Source organism: Octopus bimaculoides, chromosome 9 (genome assembly GCF_046866305.1).
Source record: "Octopus bimaculoides isolate indiv1 chromosome 9, ASM4686630v1, whole genome shotgun sequence".
NCBI lineage: Eukaryota > Metazoa > Mollusca > Cephalopoda > Octopoda > Octopodidae > Octopus > Octopus bimaculoides.
The window spans coordinates 86,857,727-86,884,912 of NC_142936.1; the positions used below are offsets into that span (position 1 = coordinate 86,857,727).

The window sequence follows — 27,186 nt, forward strand, 5'->3', positions numbered from 1 at the left end:
AAATACATAATCAAAGTACACTCACACACACACACACACACACACACACATATATATATATATATATATATATATATAGATAGATAGATAGCTCTGCCTATATGTATATATGTCATCATATATATATATATATATAGATAGATAGATATTTATATATTTATATATATTTATATATATATATATATATATATATATATATATGACTCTGTGGTAAGAAGCTTGCTTCCCAACCATATTGTTCTGGATTCTGTCCTTCTGTGTGGCACCTTGGGCAGTGTCTTCTACTACAGCCTCAGGCCGACCAAAGCCTTGTGAGAGTTAGCCGTTGTAATAACCGTCTAAGGGATAAGAATATCCGTTCTTACTACCGATATCAATTAAAAATGTTAACCCTGGGCATGGGTATACAGGCACACCCTAGTACCCCTATAAAAAGAGATAACTCACAAATTATTTCTTTCGATTATTTGCTAGTTTACTCTTTTACCCATTGACTTCAAGCTTCACACTACAAAATATTATGATTCTAATATATGGAGCCTTTTGGCTTCTTCTCGAGGCCCTGTTCTTTCCTCTTCCCTGATTTTATTTTATGTATTTGTATTCACTCTGATGAAGATCCATATACCAGATCGAATGTTCTATAAAGATGGCACCTTGGGCAAGTGTCTTCTGCTATAGCCTCAGACCGACCAAAACCTTGTGAGTGGATTTGGTAGATGGAAACTTAAAGAAGTATATGTGTGTGTGTATGTATATATATATATATATATATTGGGTTGGTGCATAATTATTGTGGCTTTTTCAACAAATTTTATTCAACAAAAATAATAACAACATGCAACAAAAACATCTTTAAATGATTATTCTGGAGCATATTCACCATCTACTTCAATTATTGCTTCCCTTCTGCTTAGCAGACGGTCAGACTATCATTTAAAGATGTTTTTGTTGAATAAAATTTGTTGAAAAAAGCTGCAAAATAATTATGCAACAACCCAATATATATGTATATGTTTGTGTGTCCGTGTTTGTCCCCCCCCCCCCCCACTGTCGCTTGACAACTGATGTTGGTGTGTTTACATCCCCGTAACTTAGCAGTTTGGTAAAAGAGATCTGATAGAATAAGTATTAGGCTTATAAAGAATAAGCCCTGGGGTCAATTTGTTCGACTAAAGGCAGTGCTCCAGCATGGCCACAGACAAATGACTGAGATTGATAAAAGAATATGTAGCATCCATTGAGTGGGGGAAAGTCTTTGACAGAGCAGGAAGCTCTGTGGTCTGGTGATTGCTAAGAATACTATGCAGAGACTTAGGAGAGCTGGACAAGTTGTGTGCAGATATGCTGTCAGCAGGGTGAGTGAGAATTCAGTGTGTAGGAGGATATTTATCAAGGCTCAGCTTTCAGTCCCTTCCTGTTTATTGTAGTTCTAGTCCATAACCAGAGAAGTTTGGGACCAGCTGTTAACCCACTTTTCATATTGGGAACAGTTAAAGAATTAGTGGAAAATTTTATTTGTGGACTTAGAGCCTAGGTCTACAAATAACTGGCTTTTACTGTGACAACTTGTCCAACCTATGCCAGTATCAAAAACAGATAAAATGATGATGGTGGCGATGGAAGTGTTTTATTTTTATTCAACAAAAATTAAGACTGTAAAAAATGGTTAGGAACTACTGCTCTACAGCATTCTTTCTACTTCTAACTTCCCAGTTGTGGAACTGGAAGTGTAATTAGTATATTCATTTGGTGTAGGGAAACTGGTACCAACAAAGTTCATCATCATCATCATCATCATCATCGTTTAACATCTGCTTTCCATGCTGGCATGGGTTGGATGATTTGACTGAGGACTGGCAAGCCATAAGGTTGCATCAGGCTCCAGTCCGATATGGCAAAGTTTCTACAGCTGGATGTCCTTCCTAATGCCAACCACTCCGAGAGTGTAGTGTGTGCTTTTTACGTGTCACTGGCACGAGAGCCAATCAGGTGGCACTGGCAATGACCACGCTTGAATGGTGCTTTTTACGTGCCACTGGCACAGGTGCCAATCAAGCGGTACTGTCATTGGCCACAACAACAACTTCACTTGCATCAACAGGTGTTCACAAGTGCAATTTATTGCCCAGTGATTGAAGGGTACTCTTAAATGGGCTGGTTATGCTGCACTGGCATAGGCCATGGTTACGGTCTAAATTAGATACAACACAAATTTGAACTTAGTAACCATATTGTCAGTGGTCCAACATCTGAACCTGACAGCCATTTGCAAAGTGGTGGTGATGATGATGATAATATTTTATAACTCTGGTTACGAGGGGGATGCTGAAAAGTTCCTGGTTTTAATGGTATTGCGAAAGACCTGGTTGGAAACCCAACCTTCTAAGTTCTTTTACAAAGCTTAGAAAACTTGAAGGACTGCTGCAATGAGTGTGTGAGTCTGAGAGGAGAATATGTTGGATAGAATCATAATTAACTAATTCTCCAATATTTTCTTTTACCCCAAACCAGGAAATTTTCAGCGGCTCCTCGTACATGGTCACACATTATTTTAGCAGCTTCTTTTTGCCAGCATGGAAGGCAGACGTTAAATGATGGTGATTGTGGTGTAGTTAATTAAACTAACTTCAAAACTTTCCTGAATATATCATGTTATTGTTGTAAATGTCATTCATCTCCAGAACCCCTGAACTGGAGCCTCACCACTGGATCCTGCTTAATATCATATCCAAGATGTACATGTATATACATACATAAGACATTTACCCAAGGTGCCACTCTGTGGAACTGAACCCAAGACCACATGGTTGGGAGGCAAGCTCCTTAACTACACAACCATGCTTGCACCTATCATAATAATGTTTTATAAAGCTATGACATTTAATACGAATCAGTTAAGCCATTTGGTTTTCATAAGAATATGTATAGGATGTGAATTCTAATGTAAATAAACATATTTATTTTACAATCAGTTTTTTTAATCTGAAAGAAAAACAAACATTTGGGTGTTAACTCCTATGAGAAAAACAGACAACGACCACCACCACCATCACTATCAACCATGTAGCCATGTGCAATTCAACTGTATTTACAAAAATCTACCATACATATCTGGTATTTTTCTATATGCCACTCCCATAATGCCCTTGCCTGTTGTTTGTCTTTTGTATAGCAAAAACATAAGCAAAGCAAAATAACCAAGTTTCTATCTACAGCAACAATTTTAAACTTTTCAACCATTCAGCATCTCAAATACACTGTAAGCACACCCGTGTACCCTCATTGCGTACCCTATATGTCACCACTACAATCATTGCAGGCCACAATCATATACCCTCTCTAAAATATGCTATAAACCCCACTAATATACTGTCCCTGTAGCACACTGTAATCTAGACTTTATTGCAGCGAGCTGGCAGAAACGTTAGCACGCCTGGCAAAATGCTTAGCGGTATTTCGTCTGCTGCTACGTTCTGAGTTCAAATTCCGCCGAGGTCGACTTTGCCTTTCATCCTTTCGGGGTCGATTAAATGAGTAGCAGTTATGCACTGGGGTTGATATCGACTTAATCCCTTTGTCTGTCCTTGTTTGTCCCCTCTGTGTTTAGCCCCTTGTGGGTAGTAAAGAAATAACACTGTAATCTAGACTAATATACCTTCAGTGTGGAATTCTGTGTGAAGGCGCATAGCTCAGTGGTTAGAGCGTTGAGCTTACAATCACTAGGTTGTGAGTTCGAATCCCAGACCGGGCTGCGTGTTGTGTTCTTGAGCAAGACACTTTATTTCACGTTGCTCCAGTTCACTCAGCTGTAGAAATGAGTTGCGACCATCACTGGTGCCAAGCTGTATCAGCCCCTTTGCCTTTCCCTTAGATAACACTAGTGGCGTGGAGAAGGGAGACCGGTATGCATGGGCCACTGCTGGTCTTCCATAAATAACCTTGCCCAGACTTGTGCCTCAGAGGGTAACTTTCTAGCTGCAATCCCATGGTCAGTCATGACCGAAGGGGGTCTTGGTATTCTGTAAACTGCACTAATGTACCTTCTATAAATGTATACAGTGTAGATGTAGGTATGGCTGTGGAGTAAGAAGTTTGCTACCCAACCACATGGCTCCAGGTTCAGCCTCACTGCAAGGCATTTTGTGTGTGTCTTAAATTCTGTCTGACCCATGCAGACATAAAAAAGCAGATGTTAAAACGTCGATGATACACTATAAGCCACATTAATTTATGCTCTTTGTTGTACTCGGTAGATTTATTTAAAGTATGTTCTCTGTAAAATAGATGGATCTTTATTGGTTTCAATAACGAGTATCCATGTAGTTCAGTCAGCTGAACTCTGTGCTCAATGAATTCTAGTATAAGTGGTTGAGTATTCCACAGGTGACATCATCATCATCATCATCATCGTTTAACATCTGGCATGGGTTGGTTGGTTTGACAGGATCCAGTGAGATGCAGGGCTGCAGCAGGCTCCACTGCCAGCTTTGGCATGGTTTCTTCTGTTTGACATCCTTCCTAATTCCAACCACTTTACAGAATGTCTTGAGTGCTTTCTTTTTTTGTGCCACCCACACTAGTAAGGTCACCAAGTAACTTGCAAGAACAAGGAAAGGAAAAGACCCCATCAACTAAGTGGGGTGGAGGAAGTATTTGAGAGAGGAAAGAGTGGTGGCTTTGTACCAGGTGTTGACAGGGATGAAACAAAATTGAAACGTTAGCACGCCAGGTGAAATGGGTAGTGGTACTTCATCTGTCTTTACGTTCTGAGTTCAAATTCTGCCAAGGTTAACTTTGCTTCTCATCCTTTCAGGGTTGATAAATTAAGTACCAGTTGTGTACTGAGGTTGATCTTATTGACTGGCCCCTCACTTCCCCCACAATTTCGGGCCTTGTGCCTAGAATATAAAAGACCGTGATTCGTTTTCAAATTCTGCTGAGGTCAACTTTGCTTTTCATCCTTTCAGGGTTGGTAAATTAAGTACCAGTTGCATACTGGGTTAATCTAATCAACTGGTCCCCTCCCCAAAATTTTCGGGCCTTGTGCCTAGAGTAGAAAAGAATATTGAAATTATTTTATATTTAGTTGAATTCACCTGTAATTAGAGTTCCTTTGAAACAAAAATTATGCAATAGATTTATTTAAACTATTCCAAAAATCACATGAATATGTTGATAAATAAAAAAAGTTAGAGTTGTTTTATGAAAGCAGCCGAAATTTATGATTATGTAAGAATTTAATTGAAACACATAAGAAATATAACAACAGAATGGTTAAAGTATGATAGAGGGACAAGCAGAGGTGTCTTGCTTTCATGAAGATACCTGGCTGTTCTGCATTATATAAAGGTGGGTGGGAGTAACCGGGAAGAAGGTAAAATGGCACTGATGGGGGTGCCAGAGCAAACCCTCGAGGAGCAAAAAAAGGATGCTGATGGTGGATCAAGAGGGGGTGGAAGGTTATAAGAGTGTGAGGGGAGAATAACAGATGGTTAGAGACGGGGGTCAAAGATGAGTGTAGTGAGGGATGAGTAAGGGAGGGTGGAGGTGTGTGGCTTGATGAGAAAGATCAATATGGAGCAGGGAATGTAATTACTCAGAATCATTGTGATGTAGTGTGCGACCTTCAAATTACTGGTACAATCCTTTTCAGGGGCTTCTACACAGTTTCCATCAATCTAATTTCACTCAAGGCATGGGTCAACCCAACACTGTGGTATATGACACTTACCCAAGATGCTATGCAATAGGATCAAACCCTGGCCAATTTATGATCCTCTACTGAGATTCTCTCTCTCTCTTTCTCCCCCCCCCCTCTCTCTTCTCTATTTATTCATTATCATCATCATATACTTTCAATGCTATTTGTTATTAGAATTGCTTCAAGCTGTTTATGACAGATTTCCTTATTTCTCCACATGTCATCTTGCTATCTCTCTCTTTCTCTCTATCCCTCTCTCTCTCTCTCTCTCTCTCTCCCTCCCTCCCTCCCTCTCTCTCTCTCTCCCTCCCTCCCCCCCCCTCTCTCTCTCTCAAGAAACTTCATGTCATGTTCCCCATCCATTGCCCTTATGGTATTAGGTTTTCATTATTGCTATTCTGACAGAAACGGTAGAGCATGCAATGAAATGCCTTGTGGAGTTCAATTACATCCCACAACGCATTGACTTAAATTTCCATTGAATTTGATTTTTGTTCTTTTAATCTTCCAAGGTCAACCATAAGCCTTTAATCCTGTCTCCTTCTAAAATTTCTGACCTTTTACTGAAATTTGAAACCAATATTATTGAAATCATTATCGTCATCATTAATGTTTCAGACAGAGTGCTTAGTAGCATTTCTTCCAGCTATTTACGTTGTGAGTTCAAATATTGCTGAGGTTAACTTTGCCTGCCATCCTTTTGGAATCGATCAAATAAGTACCACTTGAGTACCAATGTCGATGTAATAGACTAGTCCCCTACACCAAAATTTCAGGTCTTGTGCCTATAGTAGAAAGCATCAGCATCATCATCATCATCATCATCACTATCATTATTATGAAGTCATTGAAGGTGTCAAGCTGGCAGAATCGTTAGCACACCGGGCGAAATGCTTAGAGGTATTTTGTCTGTCTTTACATTCTGAGTTCAAATTCCGCCGAGGTCAACTTTGCTTTTCATCCTTTCGGAGTTGATAAAATAAGTATCAGTTGAGTACTGGCTTCGATGTAATCGACTAGTCCCCTCCCCACAAAATTTCAGGCCTTGTGCCTGTAGCAGAAAGGATTTTCATGAAGTCATTGAGCTGGTGAAAATCATTAGTAAATTGAACAGAACGCTAAGCAAGATTTCTTCCAGTTCTTTACATTCTGAGTTCAAATACCTCCAAGGCTGACTTTGTGTTTCATCCTTTTAGGGTCGATAAAATAAAGTATCAGGGACACTGTCACTGATTCAACCCCAGCTCCTTAAAATTACTGACTTTGTGCCAAAATTTGAAACCATTGATAAGACGGTGAGCTAAATTGTTAGCATGCCAGACAAGATGCTTTGTGGCATTTCATCCGTCTTCACGTTCTTAGTTCAAATACCGCCAAGGTCAGCTTTGCCTTTCATTCTTCTGGGGGTGATAAAATAAGTACCAGCTCAATATGGAGGTTCATGTAATCGACTAGCCTCCTCCCCATAAAATTTCAGGCCTTGTGCCTATAATAGAAATTATTATTATTATTATTATTATTATTATTATTATTATTATTATTATTATTATTGCCATCAAAGTGACACTGGGGTAAAATATACGAAGCCCAGTATACCCATCATGACTATCTGTCTGATAAGTGTACACCAGGCACATGCATCACAACCATATGTGCGTGACATAGTGATCTCATATCAAGATAAACAGCACATGACCTTGCAAGGTGGGGCCCTGTTAGAATTTTCTTCAGGTCAAGTAGCCCATCTTGCTCAAAAGGTTCCTGAATAAGGGTTGTTTAAGGATGGTGAACAAAACACCCATGTTTCCAGAGGTGAATTATCTAAACCCCAAAGAATTCCTCTCAACACATGGCTATGATGCTTCCCCACTACTTCTGCTCATGATCAGAGATGCACATATCGTCAGCCACCAAGGGACATGCTCTACCGGTTAAGGTCAAACAAGTGACAAGCAAATCTGTGGTACTGAGCAGAATATTTGCTGTAGCCCATCTTTTTATACCAAGACAAAACAATGTACATGATAACACTTCCAATCAATTAAGATCAGAAGCCATAAGAGCCACAAAGCCTGGTATTGCATCAGAACATTTATTATTGTTGTTATTATTATTATTATTATTATTATTATTATTATTATTATTATTATTATTAAAACTTTGTTGTTGTTGTTTCAGAATTGGTAGAGCGTGGGATGGAATGCTTTCTAGTATTTAGTTACACCCTGTGCAACCCTTTAAGTTTAGTTCCTGTCGAGTTCAACTTGACTTTTTCTACACTCTTTCAAGGTTGAGAAAATAAGTGCTACAGTCAGCTATAATTGACTCCCCCCCACCGCCCCGCCCAAATAATTTGTGGCCTTCTACCAATGTTATAAAAACTACTACTACTACTACTACTACTACTACTACTACTACTACTACTACTACTACTGCTGCTGCTGCATTTTTATTTATTTACTTAAATAGTTGTTTGTTTATTAAGTATCCTCCTGCTCTAGCCAATAAAAACGTAACCCATAGTAACCGGAGTTAGATGGTTTACTTTGTATTAATCTAGGTTAACTTATTATGTTAACCACTCCCATTATATGAAGATAACAGGTTTGTCCTCACTCAATAACGTCATTTGCTCTCCAGGCTTTCTCTCTCCTGTGTTTAGGTTTTTGTCTGGTAAAAATACATTGCTGAAGACTTAGGTTTCGGATTTGTTTATGCAACATTCCCTTTCTCCTAGGGTCTTCCATTAGACATTGACAAGTTGCAACGACTGTCATTACTAAAAACAGTCTTTTCTTTCTCTTATTTACAATATCTGATTTACATATGGCGCCATAGAACATATGATTTAAATATATATGCATATATATATATATATATATATATATATATATATATATATATAATAATCAGTGTTTCTTTCCTTACCCTGTAACCACCACTGGAACTAATATCAAAAGCATAACTTCCTGATTAGGTCCATCTGTTTTCTCACTGGAAAACTTTTTTTCCCCCCAGTTTACTCCTATTTATATAAAACCAAATGACTCCCAATGCAAAACTGTGTTGTTATACAAAACACAAATGCTGCACAGTATTAATACAACTCAGCACTTACTGTATAGTGTTGTTATACATTTGGTCTTAGTGAGGCGTGTGGGGGTGAAATTGTTCTGTTGGCTCCAGATTTTGATTGTGTGCCTTAGTCATTCAGAGTCAGGCTCAAAGGTGAACTCGGAACAAACCAGTTTATGATCTTGGTCTTGACATTGTACATTGTTAAGAACCCAGGTTTACACACATACATACATAGGTTCGTTTTTTTTAATTGTCATCACTCATTGGACTGCAAGCCACCTTGGAGAGTTTAGTCAAATAAATCAACCCCTGTACTAATTCATTTTAAGTCTAGTACTTATTCCTCTTGGTCTCTTTTGCCAAACTGTCAAGTTACAAAGATGTAAAAAAGACCAACACCAGTTGTGGAGTGAGTAAGGGTTACAGGCACAAAAGACATGTGTTGGTGATGTGTAAAAGACACCCTTACCAGTGACACATAAAAGGTACCCACTACACTTGCAGTGGTTGGCATTAGGAAGGGCATCCAGCCATAGAAACCAAACCAGATCAGACTGGAACTGGTGCAGCTCTCCAGCTTACCAGTTCCAATCCATGGAAAACGGATGCTAAACGATGGTGTTGCTGTTGTTGTTGTTTGTATTCCATGTCTGCAATAATTTTTCCTAGCTTTTTCCCACTATAATCTAGGTTGAGAGGATATCAACGATATCTTGTGTATTGTGGATTTTACTTCAAGTACAGGGTGTCCACAAGGTCTGGGTACATGGAGTAAATAAAATCATAACATAAACAATTAACTATAAGAAATGATAATTTCTTAAAGTATGTGTTAATCCTCATGTACCCAGACTTTATGGACACCCTGGAGAAGGTTAATCCAAGTACTTCATCTTCAGCTAACCATCAATAAAATAATGAGCAGGTGTGGGTGTGTGGTAAGAAGTTTGCTTCCCAACTGCATGGTTCCAGGTTCAGTCCCACTGTGTGGCACCTTGGCCAAGTGTCTTCTACTATAGCTTCAGGTCGACCAAAGCCTTGTGAGTGATACTCAGACTAAGTTAACCCAACCTGAGGTAATGTCTCAGTTTTTAAAAATGGCCCAGTGCTAGCGGCACACTCCTTTTTACGGATTCCCAATTTACTATTAAATAGAAATAATACATTTCTAAATCTCTCGGAGAAATTTATGCAGTAGTGATGCGATAAGGTAGTTGTATGCTGTCAACTTAATGTGACAGTCCCATGAAGGGAATAATACTACTGCTCATTAACCTAGGAAGCTGCAGAGCTTCCTGTCGGCATTGACGCATTTCCTGTGTCCTTATGTTTACAAGGAGGGAGACAAGCACCTCCACCCAGCTAAGCCTGCATCCAGAGGCATGTTTCTGAGTCTTTGCTCGTCATCAGTCTGGAGTAGCAATGACTTGCTAGTTGGAGATGCCTGTCAAGCTCTTGTAAACATATAATAATTCTAGTGAAATACATTCACTGATTTCAAAAGTAGAAATGATACATTTCTAAATCTCTCAGAGAGATTTATGCAGTAGTGATACGATAAAGTAGTTGTATGCTGTCAACTTAATGTGACAGTCCCAGTGCTTGTCTCCCCCTTGTAAACATAAGGACACAGAAAATGTGTCAAGGCCGACAGGAAGCGGTGCAGCTTCCTAGGGCTAAATAGCTGTAGTATTATTCCCTTCATGGGACTGTCACATTAAGTTGATAGCATACAACTACAATTTACTATTGTTTCTTTGTATTTCTGGTTCAGTGTAGAATGGAGTGCAAATGTAAACTGAAGAACTAGTGTGGGTCATAAGGTTTTTTTCCCTTAGATGCTCACCCTTTCAACTCACGGAATGGGTGTTGGGGTGAGGCTGTGTGTATGCAGGGCTGCATCACTGATATTTCTCTAACCAGATACAGTTTTTGCCCCAGTTGAGGTAATTATTTCAGGGTTATGCCCAAAAGGGTGTATAACCTCTGTATTGTTTTACATTACCATTAGTAAAACCCTTACTGGTATACACAAGCACTGCTACAATAATCATGGCAAGAATTATTGGTGTGGGGGAAATAAATAAATAAATATATAAAAATTTCCAACTGAATTGAATCATTAAATTACAGCCATGCTGGAGCACTGTCTTCAGCAGTTTACTTAATTATACTGACTGCAGTACTTAATTAATACTATTCTGGAAGGATGAAAAGTGAAGTTGACTTAAGTAGGATTTGACCTCAGAACATAAATGGCTGTAACCAAATACACTGTGTTTTATCTGGTGTTCAACTAATTCTGCCATTCAGCATCCTATACTTAGACAGATACACAAGCTCACATAATATATATCATCATCATCATAATAATCATTTGAAAGCCATTTTCCATGCAGGCATGGGTTGGATAGTTTGACCAGAGCTGGTAAGCTGGAGAGCTGGACCAGGATCCAGTCTGTTTTGGCTTGGCTTCAATGGCTGGACGCCCTTCCTAACACCATCCACTTTACATTGCGTGCTGGATGCTTTTTACATGGCATCAGTTCAGGTGCCTGTTATATGGCACTGACACCAGAGCTCCTTACATGGCACTGGCACGGGCAATTTTTACATGGCACCAACAGGAGAGCTTTTTTATGTGGTACACACATGCACACACACACACACATACCAAATAATTATTAGAGGTGTGTATATTACATGGTAATAGGCTACAAAATACACACACACACACACAATGGGCCTTGTACAGTTTTTGTCAGTAGGAAATCTTTACCCAAGTTGCTGCAGAGTAGGACCAAACCTGAAGCCATACTTGTCTCCACCCCCCACCAACACACTGTCTTATTCTCTCTTTCCCTGTTCTTCTATGGAATATTTTCATATTATATTTTCAGGTGTTGTGTACATCAAGTTTAACAAGACATCTGCAGCTTTCCTAGCAATGGAAGAGATGAATGGCAAGTGTATCCCTGGTCATCCCAAACTCCTTAAGGTCAGTGAATTAACCACACTTCTGTCCTCTACTGAAACCTTGGCCAATCAAAATCCCCTGAGTGGAATTGGTTGACAGAAACTGAAAGAAGCTCGTCATATATATACATGTGTGCGTGTGTGTGTGAGGGCATGTGTGTTGGTATCTCCTTGTTTTGATATTGCTTGATAGTTGTGAAATGAATATCACTATCATACAAGCAGTCTCATTCGGGTCCAATATTCTGCAAAAACATGTCTGGTCATGGAAAAATATTACCTTGCTTGGAAACAGGTGAGGGTTGGCAACAGGAAAGGCATTCAGCCATTAAAAAAAAAAAGTGCCTCAATAAATTCCTGGCTCATGCAAAACAGAAAAGCGGATGTTAAAATGGTGTTGATGATGATATATAATGGAGGAAGTGTGTATAGTGAAGATGTGTATTGTTGTTGTTGTTGGCACTCCGTCGAGGGTTCCAGTTCATCCGATCAATGGAACAGCCTGCTCGTGAAATTAATGTGCAAGTGGCTGAGCACTCCACAGACACGTGTACCCTTAACGTAGTTCTCAGGGATATTCAGCGTGACACAGTGTGACAAGGCTGACCCTTTGAATTACAGGCATAACAGAAACAGGAAGTAAGAGTGAGAGAAAGATGTGGTGGAAGAGTACAGCAGGGTTCGCCTCCATCCCCTGCCGGAGCCTCGTGGAGCTTTAGGTGTTTTCGCTCAATAAACACTCACAACGTCTGGTCTGGGAATCGAAACCGCGATCCTCTGACCATGAGTCCGCTGCCTTAACCACTGGGCCATTGCGCCTCCACAGCGAAGATGTATAATGGCTGCAGTAAATATGTATTGTGGCTGTGTAATGAAAACAGGATGTGGTGGGGGTGGTGGTCTATATTTGAATAATTACATTAAAGGTAGTCATTCTGCACTTACTTTTTCTTTGTGTGTGTGTGTTAACGGATCCTTTTATTTTGTAGGTGTTGGTTGCGAGTACGAAACAAGATGGTTCTATACGAGATCCTCGAGAAGAGGAGAAACTTGTTCGGTTGTTTGTCATAGTTCCGAAGACGTATTCTGAAGAGGATGTTCGTACAGAATTCGAGGTAGTCAATATTCCTGTTCTCTTTTAAATTCTCTCTCTGTCATCAACCACATCTCTATCAACCTATTTCCCATTACCAAGTTGGTTTATGTAGATACGTAGCTTAGCTTATATGTATATATACATATATATATATATATATATATATATATATATATACATATATATATATATATATATATATATATATATATATATATATATATATATATATATACATATATATATATGTATATATATATATGTATATATATATATATATATATGTATATATATATCACATCATCGTCGTTTAACGTCCACTTTCCATGCTAGCATGGGTTGGACGATTTGACTGAGGACTGGTGGACCAGGAGGCAACACCAGGCTCCAATCTGATTTGGCAGAGTTTCTACAGCTGGATGCCCTTCTTAACGCCAACCACTCCGAGAGTGTAGTGGGTGCTTTTACGTGCCACCAGCACGAAGGCCAGTCAGGCGGTACTGACGACGGCCACGCTCAAAATGGTGTATTTTACGTGCCACCTGCACAGGAGCCAGTCCATCAGCACTGGCAACATATATATATATTTTTCTTTATCCAGCTTGGTTAATGCTAATTGCCATCAGGTAACTTCTCCATGCAGCTTGGCCAATATAACCTCAGAGCACCTTTCTTTACCCAGCTGGAGCAATATACTGATAGAGTAAATCTCTTCATAGTTTTAGATTTTTTGTTGTGTGAAAACACAAGTACTCAATACAGCTTTAACCCTTTCAATACCAACCTGGCTGAAACTGCCTCTGGCTCTGTAGTACAAATGTCTTGTTTTCATAAGTTTTGAATTAAAATATTCCACCAAACCTTAGTCACAATTTATGTTCCTAACACTAGCTGAATGATAACTAAGTTATTTTACTAAATTCTTTGTTATATTTAATATTAATTGAAAGAAACACAGAGCATCTCAACAGAAATACAGTAACGAAAGGGTTAAAAGTGTGTGTGTAGTCTTATGTATTTTTGTTAAATTGCATGAAATAAACAGTTTTATCAGTGTTCTTTGGTCCATCATGCACATCACAGTTATTGCTTTCAAACTTGCTCGTGTATAGTCTACTGACCATGGTTTAGGGGTATTTATTGCCACTGTCCATCTTGCTTAAGTTAAGGCATACATACTAAAACAGCACTTCTCAGCCTTTTATAGATCGGTGCCTCCCTTCACTGGATTTCATTTTGCAAATGCTTCCTCCACGTTTTGAAAAAACAAAAAATTATAATAAAAAATACCAAGTTATTTGAATGAAGTAGAAGCAAATTTTGCACATTGCCACATCCTCAGACAAGATCAAGAAAGTGATTGTAGGGTGGCAACCTGGGGGGAAAGGAGCAGCAGGGTACTCTAAAAATGTTTATGGTGAAGGACCATTGTTTTCTACTAGGCACAAGGCCCCAAATTTTTTGGCGGGGAGGGGGACAGCCAATTAGATCAACCCCAGTATGCAATTGATACTTAATTTATTGACTCTAGTACACAACTGGTACTTAATTTATCGACCCCCAGTACGCAACTGGTGCTTAATTTATCAATCCCCAGTACGCAACTGGTACTTAATTTATCGACCCCGAAAGGATGAAAGGCAAAGTCAACCTCGGCGGAATTTGAACTTAAACTTAAAGACAGACAAAATATCACTAAGCATTTCACCCAGTATGCTAACGTTTCTGAAGGACCATTGACAAGGAAAGGAGAAATTAAGGTTGGAGAAGCTGGAATGAGCAGTGGCAAAGAAAACAGCTGATGTAGAAACCAGTGGTTTATCACCTTAAATTTATAGCCTCTCTGTATACCTCCATCTATTTGTTTATTTGCAGAAATTTGGAGACATTGAGTCTGTGACTGTGCTAAAAGATCGGAAATCTGGTGAATCAAAAGGATTCGGTTATGTAAAATATTACCGACCTTACCATGCTGCACTGGCTTATGAATCATGTGACCCAGGTAAGTGTCATAATTAACTCTTTTTTTAATTAATGAATGGAAGAGCAAGATATGGCCTATGAATCTGAAGGAAGTGAACCCTAGACTGTGGGGTTCACAGAATGCATTTGTAAGTATTTCACTTTGTCATCATCATTTTCTGTCCCCTTTTCTTTGATAACACGGCTTGGATCCCTTTTTTGTTGCTATCCCCTTTTAGTCATCCCTTTCAACATACAAGGATATCATCATTGTTTTAACATCCCCTTTGCCATGCTCGCATGGGTCGGGCAGAATCCCCTCCTCTCCCTAATGTTCACCTGTTTCCAAATAAGTTAATATTGTCCCAACATAGTAGATTCTTCTCCCTTTTCTTTTTCTTTTTACTTGTTTCAGTCATTTGACCGCGGCCATGCTGGAGCACTGCCTTTAGTTGAGCAAATCGACCCCATGACTTATTCTTTATAAGCCTAGTACTTATTCTATTGGACACTTTTGCCGAACCGCTAAGTTACAGGGACGTAAACACACCAGCATCGGTTGTCAAGCAATGTTGGGGGGACAAACACCGACACACAAACACGCATATATATATATATATACATACATACATACATACATACATACGACGGGCTTCTTTCAGTTTCCATCTACCAAATCCACTCACAAGGCTTTGGTTGGCCCGAGGCTATAGTAGAAGACACTTTCCCAAGGTGCCACTCAGTGGGACTGAACCCAGAACCATGTGGTCGGTAAGCAAATTACTTACCACACAGCCACTCCTGCGCCTAAAAACATTCATTGACTCTAATGGTGTTAAACTGGACAACAAATTAAGTCTCCCACCCCAGAACAATAACGATGAGCTTCCATACAGTCTCCTTCTGTTAAATTTCATTTGGAAGACTTCAAATAAAGTTGAGGCTATTGTAGAAGTCATATATCTGAAGTGCTCTGCAATAAAGTCAAACTTCACATCACATCATTGCAAACCAACTTCTTAACTCCTCAGGTATGTTGTGCACATACCATTGCTGTTGGTGTTTGGTGGGGGTGAGGGTGGGGAGCAACTCATCTAGCAGTGCCCCGTGTCTGGCACCATTGATACGATGGATAGCCTAGCTGTGTTTGTAATCGTGTTGTGATAAGATATGGCTTATTCAGGTCAAACATGCAACATATACTTACTCTCTCTCCTCCCTCCCTCACTCGCACAAACACACAGCATATAACCTACTTTCTTTTGCTTTGTTTCGGATTAGAAGACTGTACAAGTATGTATGTCTGTATGTGAGTGTCTGTATATGTGTGTGTAAATGTATGTACGTATGTTTGTGTGTGTGTGTGTGTGTAATATGAATGTAGGGGATAAAAATCCAAGCTGTATCCTCTTGAGGCACATCTACTTATTCCAATAGTACAATCCAGTATTTAATTGTTGTTGTATTGATGAGGTACATACTAGACTATCCGTGACCCATTGGGTCACCTGGAAAGTCTTAGTTTCCCAGCAATGGAGTTTTGTTTGGTGGGTGTTTTTTCCTTTTCCAGGTTATTTTGCATGCTTTCAGCGAATGTGACATCGAAATCACACGTAAACAGCTCCTTTCCCTGGAAAAGGAAAGATTTGGCTACTATTTCTTGCACGACCTGCTACCACGTAACAGGTATTTCGAGTCCTTTATCGCAAATAGCTGTTACATGGTAGCTGGACGTGCTAGAAATAGCAGCCAAATCTTTGGAACTGAGATATGTTGAATGCACTTGAAAAAATTTTTGTAATGATAGTTGTTGTATTGCTGTGAGGTACATACTAGAGTTGAACATTCTGGAAACATTGTTAGCAGAGGAATTTGGTAAATTTTTTGGTATTATTTATTCACCATTACACATGTTTCATTTGCTAATAGGAATCACAAAATTGTACATGTTGGATAAACATGTAAGAAATTTCTTTCTAGAAACTCTTCAGACAGAAAATCAAATATTACATTACCAATAATATTATTTGATTCTCTGTCTGAAAGATTTCTAATCAGAAATTTTTTACTGGTTTGTCCAAGTGATTCTTATTAGCAAATGAAGCATTTGTAATGGTGAATAAATAATACCAAAAAATTTTCCAGATTCCTGTTTTGTTATATATGTATGTGTGTGTGTTTGTGTATGCATATATATATATATATATATATATATATATATATATATCATCGTTTAACGTCCGCTTTCCATGCTAGCATGAGTTGGACGATTTGACTGAGGACTGGTGAACCAGATGGCTACATCAGGCTCCAATCTGGTTTGGCAGAGTTTCTACAGCTGGATGCCCTTCCTAACGCCAACCACTCCGAGGGTGTAGTGGGTGCTTTTACGTGCCACTGGCACGAAGGCCAGTCAGGAGGTACTGGCAACGGCCACGCTCGAAATGGTGTATTTTATGTGTCACCTGCACAGGAGCCAGTCCAGCGAAGGAAAGTGAGATCACAGCCGTAGCCTGCACCAGTGTCGCATAACCAGCCCATTTAAAAAGTACCTTTGAATCATTGGGCGACATGCCGTGCTTGAGGAGACCTATTGAGTTAAGTAAATCAAATTATAATCAAATGGAAATTGTAGTTGTGGTCAGTACCAGTGCCGGTGGCACGCAATAAGCACCATTCATGTGTGGGTCACTGCTAGAGCCACCTGACTGGCTCCCTGTGCTGGTGGCACGTAAAAATCACCATCCAAACATGGTTGATGCCAGCCCTGACTGGCTCCAGTGCTGGTGGCACGTAAAAAGCACCATCCGAATGTAGCCGATGCCAGTGTCACCTGACTGGCTCCCATGCCAGTGACATATAAAAGGCACCATTATACTCTCGGAATAGTTGGCGTTTGGAAGGGAGAAACATTGCCAGATCAGATTGGAGCCTGGTGCAGTCTCCTGTCTTGCCAGTCCCCAGGCAAACCATCCAATCCCTGCCAGCATGGAAAACAGACATTAAACGATGATGATGATGATGTATATAGCAAGGTATATATATATATATGTATATATATATATATATATATATATATATATATAGGTGCAGGAGTGGCCACTGCATGGCACTTTGGGCAAGTGTCTTCTTCTATAGCCTCAGGCTGACCAAAGCTTGTGAGTGGATTTGGTAGACGGAAACTGAAAGAAGCATGTGTGAGAGTGTAGAAACATGTTGTATGTAATTTGTGTGTAAGTGGCGTGTTGGGTACAGAGTGGTCTGGATGTCAGTCACACACCAGCTTATGTTGGGTCCCATGGTGGCTTGCATGCCAGTCACACTGTAGCCTTCAAGGCAGTCACTCTTTGTTCTGTATCACATACCCAAGTTAAAATTTAAAAAAGAAACAACAAAAAAAAACAAACCCTTTCATATGTTTCACTTATTGTTTTTGTTTCTTTTTATTCAAAAGTTTTCAAGCCAAGGTTTGCCGAACCTAAAATCCCACGCCATGAAAGAGAATATGATCACAATGGTGGTGGTGGTGGAGGTGGTGGGGGAGGAGGAGGAGGAGGAGGAGGAGGAGGAAGTGGTGACTACTACGACTATATGGACCGAGGTATGTTGTAGTACCTCTCTTTGATTATTAGTAATTTGTATTGTAGCTATCAAGAGTGTGTTGTGGTAATTTTTGAATGGTGGGTGGGTAGTGATAATAGAAGTCTATTATTTTCCATGTGGTATCTATGTAGATATGACCTAAACAAGAGCACTCAGAGAGCACAAACCTCTGCCAAGGCAACACCAATGTCCTCTCAACGATTAGCCAGAGATGATTTTTAAATGAGAATATCTGAAATAAACTTGACTGCTCTCACAAACGAGAATACTAAAAATGAACCCAACCGTTCTCAAAAATTAAGTAAAAAAAACTGGGAAAATAATCCAGAATTCTTGTCCGGCACCAGATCGATCCCAAAATCTAATCAGTTCGTACCAGTCACCAGGCCAAACATTCCTGAAAGTTTCATCCGAATCCATCCAGCATTTCTTGAGATATCTTTTCCACGGACAAACAAACAAACATGACTGAAAACAATATCTCTGCCTTCACTAAGGTGAAGGTAATAAAACAACTACCTGACTCACTAACATCTCTGCTATTTCCACTGTTTACTGGTTTGGTGATGTTGAGGGCAAATTGTTGTGTTTGAAACAGTGTTCATTTATAGTACATGGTAGAATTAATGAATTGATGATGTAATGGAGAAATTTGTAGTGAGAGAACAGTGGAATGGATGCATGGAGGTGAACTGACCCAGTGAATAATATACTGTATTTGCTGCTGCATAGAATACACTCTTGCATAAAACAAATCCCTACTTTTTGGTGCTGGTTAATGCAGTGCAGTCATCAAGCAGTTCTGAGTTCAATCCCTGGCATGGCACTTAGGTGAATCACAAGACTCTTGAAGAAGGCTGGTGCATACAACAGCTGGAACAGTGAAAACAACAATAAGATGAGGACACCAGTCCAAATTATGTAAACAATGTACACAAATTTTAATATAACTCTTTAGCTTTGAAGCTATGGTCATGCTGGGGCACCACCATTAATATGTTCCATCAGACACTCATACACTCGATATCCCATCCATATGATTGCATTAGAAGTGTGGCAATTTTTTTGTTACATTTAAGAATATCTTCAATATATTTTATATACTGGTATTGCATTGCTAACATCAATTTTAGTTTTGTTGTTATTAATAGGAAAATGTATTTGTCTGTGTGTGGCAGATTGAAAAAACAAAAATATATAAAGCCAGGGGAACATCAGTGAATTAGGTATTTTATCAGTGACTCATTATCACTTCAGGCTTGCTAGTGGAGTATTAACATTAGTATATTGTACCAGCATGGTGTTGGAACTGTCAGAACTTTATCAGTGCCAGTATGATAACGCAAGATAATGGGAGATGTAAGATGGATTCATTTGTATTTGTGAAAAATACTTTTAGTTGTTCACTTATTCTGAAACTTCTGCTATCAAATTGGTTATTTTGCAGGTGTTAAACGCTGTTTCACTGAGATGGGTGGTCGTGATGATTTCGGTTACCGAGGCTATGATATGTACAGTGGAGCAGGGGGCTATGGGCCAGCAATTCCTGAAGCTATGCCTCCATATCCAAGTAAGCAGCTACTTTCTGATAAAAACTCTTTTATTAATTCATTAGTATTACACAAATATTTGTTTTCTTATCGCATTTTTTCTGCAATGTACCCCAATCTGTGAAACATTAACCCTTTTGTATTTAAACCAACCATACCCAGCCCAAATATTCTAACTGTTTTATGTTCAAACTGGCCAGATCCAGCCTCTCACTCCTACCCAACAATATTATTCTAAAAATAAAGTTACATCATTGAAATCTGAGAGCTACAAGATAATGCATAATTAATTCAAAATAATGTGAATATATAAGCATGGCTCCTGTGCCAGTGACATGTAAAAAGCACCATTCGAGCATGGTCGATGCCAGTACCACCTGACTGGCTCCTGTGGGTGGCATATAAAAAGCACTATTCGAGTGTAGTCGATGCCAGTGCTGCCTGACTGGACCCCATGCCAGTGACACATAAAAAGCACCCACTACACTCTCTGAGTGGTTGGTGTTAGGAAGGGCATCCAACTGTAGAAATCTTGCCAGATCAGATTGGGGCCTGGTGCAGCCACCTGGCTTGCCAGTCCTCAGTCAAACCGTCCAACCCATGCCAGCATGGAAAGTGGACGTTAAACGATGATGATGATATATTTAACTGAATAACCTGAATGCTAAAGGGTTAAGAGAAATTATTTTTCAAACCAGAGGACTGTGCTAAAACAGACAATGGAGCTTGTCACAGTCCTCTGGTTTGCCAGCTCTTATCAAATCGTCCAATGCATGCCAGCATAGAAAACAGATGTAACGATGATGATGATGATTGTTTTAAATAGTTGTTTGCTTACTGTTTCAGATGCCAGTGGAGTTGGTGGCAACATGGGAGGATGTTCTTCTTCCGGTATGGGGCCATTAGATCCTATCCAGAACTACCCACACAATAACTACCAACGCCTTCATCTAACCGTGGCCCTTGGTCTCAGCCAATCTTACCTCACACGTCTCCTCAATCTTGTACCAGGTCTCGAATACTGTGATCTCAACGAAAGCACTGGTAAATATTAAATTTTGACCTAATATTTGTACAACTAACCTGCTTTTTGATGATGATGATCTTACCTACTATAGGCACAAGGCCTGAAACTTTGGGGGATGGACTAGTCTTTTACATTGACCCCAGTTCTTGACTAGCACTTATTGTATCAACCCCAAAAGGACGAAAGGCAAAGTCAACCTTGGTAAAATTTGAACTCAAAATGTGAAGATGGGAGAAACGCCACTAAGCACTTTGCCCAGTGTGGCAACAATTCTACCAGCTCACCACTTGAATAATTTTTTTTATTTATTTATGCGCCCTTTTAAAGCCTAGCCAGGCTCATGGGCCCGGTTTCCCAGTTTCTATGGTGTATGACTTAATCCCTTTGTCTGTCCTTGTTTGTCCCCTCTGTGTTTAGCCCCCTGTGGGCAATAAAGAAATAGTATGTGTATAGTAAAACACCAGACTGCAAGTGCTGTATAGTGCTCACCTTGCCCTTACTGTTTGTAGCCAATTGAAGCAGGAAGAGTGTTTGTTGTTTCTGTTACAGGTGTTGCCTATGCCAGGTACTGTACCCCACAAGCAGCTGCCTATGCAAGAGACAAGCTGGAGGGTTTTGAATACCCTATAGGTTCCAGGATACATGTCCGTTATGCAGACCAGCCATCAAATGTTGATATGCCCCTCGGTTATAGTGATAGGTAAGTACTGCAGTTGTCACTATAGCAACAATGACAAGTCCATATCCGATGGTAATTACCGTAGCAACAGCGACAGACCTTGTCTGCTGCATCAGTTGCTTTAGCTACAGTAATTATGTCAACAACTAATACGTATATACATATACGTGTGTGTGTGTGTCTTCGTCTTTTATTATTTGTTTCAGTCGTCTGCCCATGGCCATGCTGGAGCACTGCCTTGAAGCATTCAGTTGAACAAATCAATCCTAGTATTTATTTTTTGAGCCTGTCAAAGATACCTTACAGTGGGACTGAACCCCAAAAAAACCATGTGACTGCAAAGTTTCTTAACCACACAGCCATGTGTATGTTGCTCTAATCTGTTTAGCTAAAAATGAGTATTGGCCTTAAGAGGAGCACCACATATACATCATCATCATCATCATCATCATCGTTTAACGTCTGCTTTCCATGCTAGCATGGGTTGGACGATTTGACTGAGGACTGGTGAAACCGGATGGCAACACCAGGCTCCAATCTAATTTGGCAGAGTTTCTACAGCTGGATGCCCTTCCTAATGCCAACCACTCAGAGAGTGTAGCCACTTAGAGAGTATACTGGCTCTTGTGCGGGTGGCACATAAAATACACCATTTTGAGCATGGCCGTTGCCAGTACCGCCTGACTGGCCTTCGTGCGGGTGACACGTAAAAGCACCCACTACACTCTCTGAGTGGTTGACGTTAGGAAGGGCATCCAGCTATAGAAACTCTGCCAAATCAAATTGGAGCCTGGTGTTGCCATCCAGTTTCACCAGTCCTCAGTCAAATCGTCCAATCCATGCTAGCATGGAAAGCAGACATTAAACGATGATGATGATGATGATAAATATATAGGGGGAGAATTCACAAAAAAACAAAAGACAAAGACAGGTGGTATAGACAACAAACACATGTATTAGTTTAATGCTCGGGAAGTGAAAAAGTCTTTAACGTTTCAAGCCTACAACATGTGGTATAATTATAAACGGCAAATTTTAGCCATTTCTCTGCAGACTGAAAAAATGATGAACAATGTTAATTGATTTTCAAACCTTATTGGGTTCTCATCAGAGGCGTCTACATCATACTGACAGTCTCCAGAGAGACAAGCAGCCAAACTGTTTATTTATTCAACAAATGCAGCAGTTACTCTATATATATATATAACCCATGCTAGCATGGAAAGCGGACGTTAAACGATGATGATGATGATGATATATATATATATATATATATATATCATCATCAATATATATATATATATATATATATATATATATATATATATATATATATATATAGTGGCTGTGTGGTAAGAAGCTTGCTTCCCAACCACATGGTTCCAGGTTCAGTCCCACTGCGTGGCACCTTGAGCAAGTGTCTTCTGCTATAGCCTCGGGCCGACCAAAGCCTTGTGAATGGATTTGGTAGAAGGAAACTGAAAGAAGCCTGTTGTATATATATGTATGTATATATCCATGTGTGTGTGTCTGTATTTGTCTCCCCATGACCACTTGACAACCGGTGTTGGTGTTTATACATCTCCATAACTTAGCAGTTCAGCAAATGAGACTGATGGAATAAGTACCAGGCTTGAAAAATAAGTACTGGGGTCGACTCATTTGACTAAAAATTCAAGGCGGTGCCCCAGCATGACGACAGTCAAATGACCGAAGCATATAAAAGATAAAGGATATATATATATATATATATATATATATATATATATATATATATATATATATACATATATATTAGAAAAAATAAGGTACTCAGAGATCTGGATGGTTGTACATTTACAGATTTTTATTAATATGTCGCATGTTTTTGTGACATTAATAAAATTCAAAAACATGTGGCATATTAATAAAAATCTGTAAATGTACACCCATCCAGATCTTTGAGTACCTTATTTTTTCTAATATATAATACTTGTACATAACCTCCAAACCTTCTAATATATATATATATATATATATTTCGGTTTCCAATGACTTAGAAGAAAGAAGTCAAAGAGGCATGGATAAAACAAAATTTAATTTTTAGTCTAATAATTATAGATTACACACACACACACACTCATGTTTAATCTATAATCATTAATCCTATAGGATATCCTTTTCTGTTAGTGTTGCTCTTGCACAAATCTTGTCTTAATGCTATCTTGTAGCTGAAAGGCCTTTATATGTATGCATGTATATATATATATATATATATATATAAACAGTGCTGGTGACACGTAAAAGCACCCACTACATTCTTGGAGTGGTTGGCATTAGGAAGGGCATCCAGTCATAGGAACTAAGCCAAATCAAACTGGAGCCTTGGTACAGCTCTCTGGTTTACCAGTTCCACTCAAACCTAACCCGTGCCTGCATGGAAAACGAATGGTGGATGAGGATGAGGCTGATGATGATCGACTACCTGTGTCGTTTTTTTCCTTATGTCTTGTCCATATTTTGTGGAGAGAGGTTAGTTGATTCCACCACTCCCAGGACTTGGCTTAAAAGGATGAAAGCGATGTCAGCCTTTTTGGAATTTGATCACAAAATATAGACGGATGAAATGCCACTAAGGATTTCGTCCAGCATGCTGATGGTTCTGCCAGCGCACCACTCTTAACCTGTTACTCTTAATAATGATTACTAATGCTGCTACAGAATTTTATAAATCTCTTGTGAGGGGGAAAAAAAGGACAGAACATAAAGGGAAGTAACTACACACTGAGTCCAGCACTCTTCTCTCTCTGTGCCACCCTGTAATATTATGGTATTTTTATTAACAGTTATATGGAGGGAGCAGTAGCCGGTTCTCCACTCTGGACATCAACACCAAAGGACACTTTCAAGAAGGTCAGTTGTAACATCTCTCTTTATATTCACGTTTGTGTGTGTAGACATTCACAATTTATTATCTTAGTAGGTTTGGTTGTTGGACAGAGGCCATCTTGGGACACTCCATCCTGGGACACTCCATCCTGAAAGGAATTGGCCATCATATTAGCCTCTCAGTACTTATCATCAATCATTAGGGTTTTCACATGGACACAACTTGCCACTGGTTTACTGTGCTAAACATAAGCACAAACCTGCACATATATACACACATTTGCTACATACATACATATATACATACATAGGCACTCTGTCGGTCATGATGACAAGTGTTGCAGGTGATCAAATCAATGGAACAGCCTTCTTGTGAAATTAATGTGCAAGTGGCTGAGCGCTCTACAGACATGCGTACCCTTAACATAGTTCTCAGGGAGATTCTGTGTGACACAGAATGTGACAAAGCTGACCCTTTGAAATACGGGTACTACTCATCTTTGCCAGCTGAGTGGACTGGAGCAATGTGAAATAAAGTGTCTTGCTCAAGGACTTTATGCACTTCTGGGTAGTGAACCAATGACCCTCTGATTGTGAGCTGAAATATCCTAACCACTAAATCATATGTCCTCTCTCTCTCTCTCTCTCAGCAAAATTCCACTTGCAAAGTATTGGTCAATCCAAAGGCCAGAGTAGACACTTGCTCAATGTTGAACAGAGTGGGGTTGAACCCAGAGCTGTCTAGTTGTGAAGCAGACCTTAATCATACAGCCAATACCTGAGCCTATTTACACATAAACACACACACACACACACACACACACACACACACATCTACAGTGTGCCTTTCACTGGTGTTCTTCCAATCTTTTGTTCTTCTCTGCCACTCTTTAACTGTATAAGACTGGGCCAAACCTATCTGTCCACTATTTTTGCTCTCAACAAACAAAACTGATCTCTTTAATTATGCTTTTCTTTGCTTAGGAAGATTCAAACACTTTTTGCTTTTTACTTCGAAACTGTCAGTAATAATACATTTTTCTTCTTTTCATATTTTGTAAAAAAAAAACAAAGAAAAAGAAAAAGAAAAAAAGGATCCATTGTGTTTTGACATATAACATCAACAGGCTCTATCTATCCCAACGGCATAACCCTTTAGCATTTAAAGTGGCCATATCCAGCCCACATATTCTACCCGTTTTCTGTTCAAGCAGACCAGATCTGGCCTCTCGCACCTACACTACAATGTCATTCTAAGGACAAACAATCATTGAAATCTCAAAGCTATGAGATAAGCCATGATTAATGCAAAACGATGTGAATGTATCCATACTAAATTTGTCATGGTAATCTGAACGTTAAAGGATTAATATAATTATTATCCTGCCTAATTTCTCTTGACATATCCATTGATGGATTATTCTCTCTTTCAGGCTGCAATGGTTTTGGAGAAAGCTGGCATCAGCCCTGATCGTATTTTAGCAAAGGAGCCAGTTTTAGAGCGTGTCCGTTATTCTAACATTAGTCTGCCTCGTACGCAACCGTTACGATCTGAAGACACACCCGTCAGTCAACGTCTGTTTATAGTCTGTCAGCCTTCTGCTGTCCCAGAACTGATCCTGCGTGACTGTTTCTGTCGATTTGGGGACCTCATTGATGTCTATTTGTTATCAGGTAAGAGAAACCTTTTTCAGTTATTCATAAATTGTGATCTAGGGCAGTGAACAGGTGAAATCATGAGAGTTCAAGAAAATGCTAGTTTTTAGTTACGATTGTTCACAATGTGCTGAATATTCCAATGTGCTGAGGTTAACATTGCTTCTCGTCCATTGATTTTTGTTATTCATATGTACCAGTTGAAGATAAATATTATTTCTAAGTTACTTGGTAACCTCACTAGTTCTGGTACATCATCATCAGCATCATTATTTAACGTCTGCTTTCCATGCTGGTGTGGTGGCAAGCTAGAAGGCTGCACCAGGCTACAGTCTGATCTGGTAAGGTTTCTACAGCTGGATGCCCTTCCTAACGCCAACTACTCCAAGAGTGTAGTGGGTGCTTTTTATGTTCCACCAGCATGGGGGCCAGTCAGGCGGGCCTGGCATCGACCACACTCGAATGGTGCCTTCTACATACCAGTTAGATGGCACTGGCCTCGGCCACAACTACAGTTGTGCTTGACACACACATATATTGTAGGTGTCTAAATGAAGACTTGTTGTTAAACAGTCACTTAACATTATAATACAAACATGAATTAAAAATATGTTTATTGTACTGCTACTACAGTTATCTCTTCTATGAACTAATTATACACCAGAAGTGGGGAAACCCTGCCTGCAAGCCCATTCTGTTTTGCCCACAGGCTGGTATACTTGTATGTACAAAATATAGTAAATTTTCAATTACAAAATTTATACAATATTCCTACGCCTATTTGTGACATAGGTCGCGTTTCCACAACGACTTAAAATGGTTAGACTCGAACAGAAACTTGACTGGTAGTTGCCATTTGAATGGAAATTTTGTTTTCACTATAAAACCCATATTGCTAGGTTTGTACCACCCCCTTGAGACCCAACGACACTCTAGCTGAAAAATATAGAATACCTCACAAGTAATATAAACGTCCTTAATTCAGTG

The 27,186-nt window shown here is 39.4% G+C and overlaps 1 protein-coding gene across 2 annotated transcripts in view; it reads left to right on the top strand.

Annotated features, from left to right (window-relative positions):
• LOC106869539 (RNA-binding protein 45) overlaps nucleotides 1-27,186 on the top strand; it is a 43,783-nt gene that overhangs the window by 2,081 nt on the left and 14,516 nt on the right. For both annotated transcript variants that reach the window (XM_089357969.1, XM_089357968.1), the window contains exons 2-10: nucleotides 11,683-11,780; nucleotides 12,748-12,873; nucleotides 14,730-14,856; nucleotides 18,271-18,417; nucleotides 19,867-19,989; nucleotides 20,816-21,013; nucleotides 21,546-21,696; nucleotides 24,501-24,567; nucleotides 25,977-26,217. In XM_089357969.1, coding sequence (XP_089214095.1) covers nucleotides 11,683-11,780; nucleotides 12,748-12,873; nucleotides 14,730-14,856; nucleotides 18,271-18,417; nucleotides 19,867-19,989; nucleotides 20,816-21,013; nucleotides 21,546-21,696; nucleotides 24,501-24,567; nucleotides 25,977-26,217 — 1,278 coding nt within the window. The remainder of the gene's footprint in view (nucleotides 1-11,682; nucleotides 11,781-12,747; nucleotides 12,874-14,729; nucleotides 14,857-18,270; nucleotides 18,418-19,866; nucleotides 19,990-20,815; nucleotides 21,014-21,545; nucleotides 21,697-24,500; nucleotides 24,568-25,976; nucleotides 26,218-27,186) is intronic.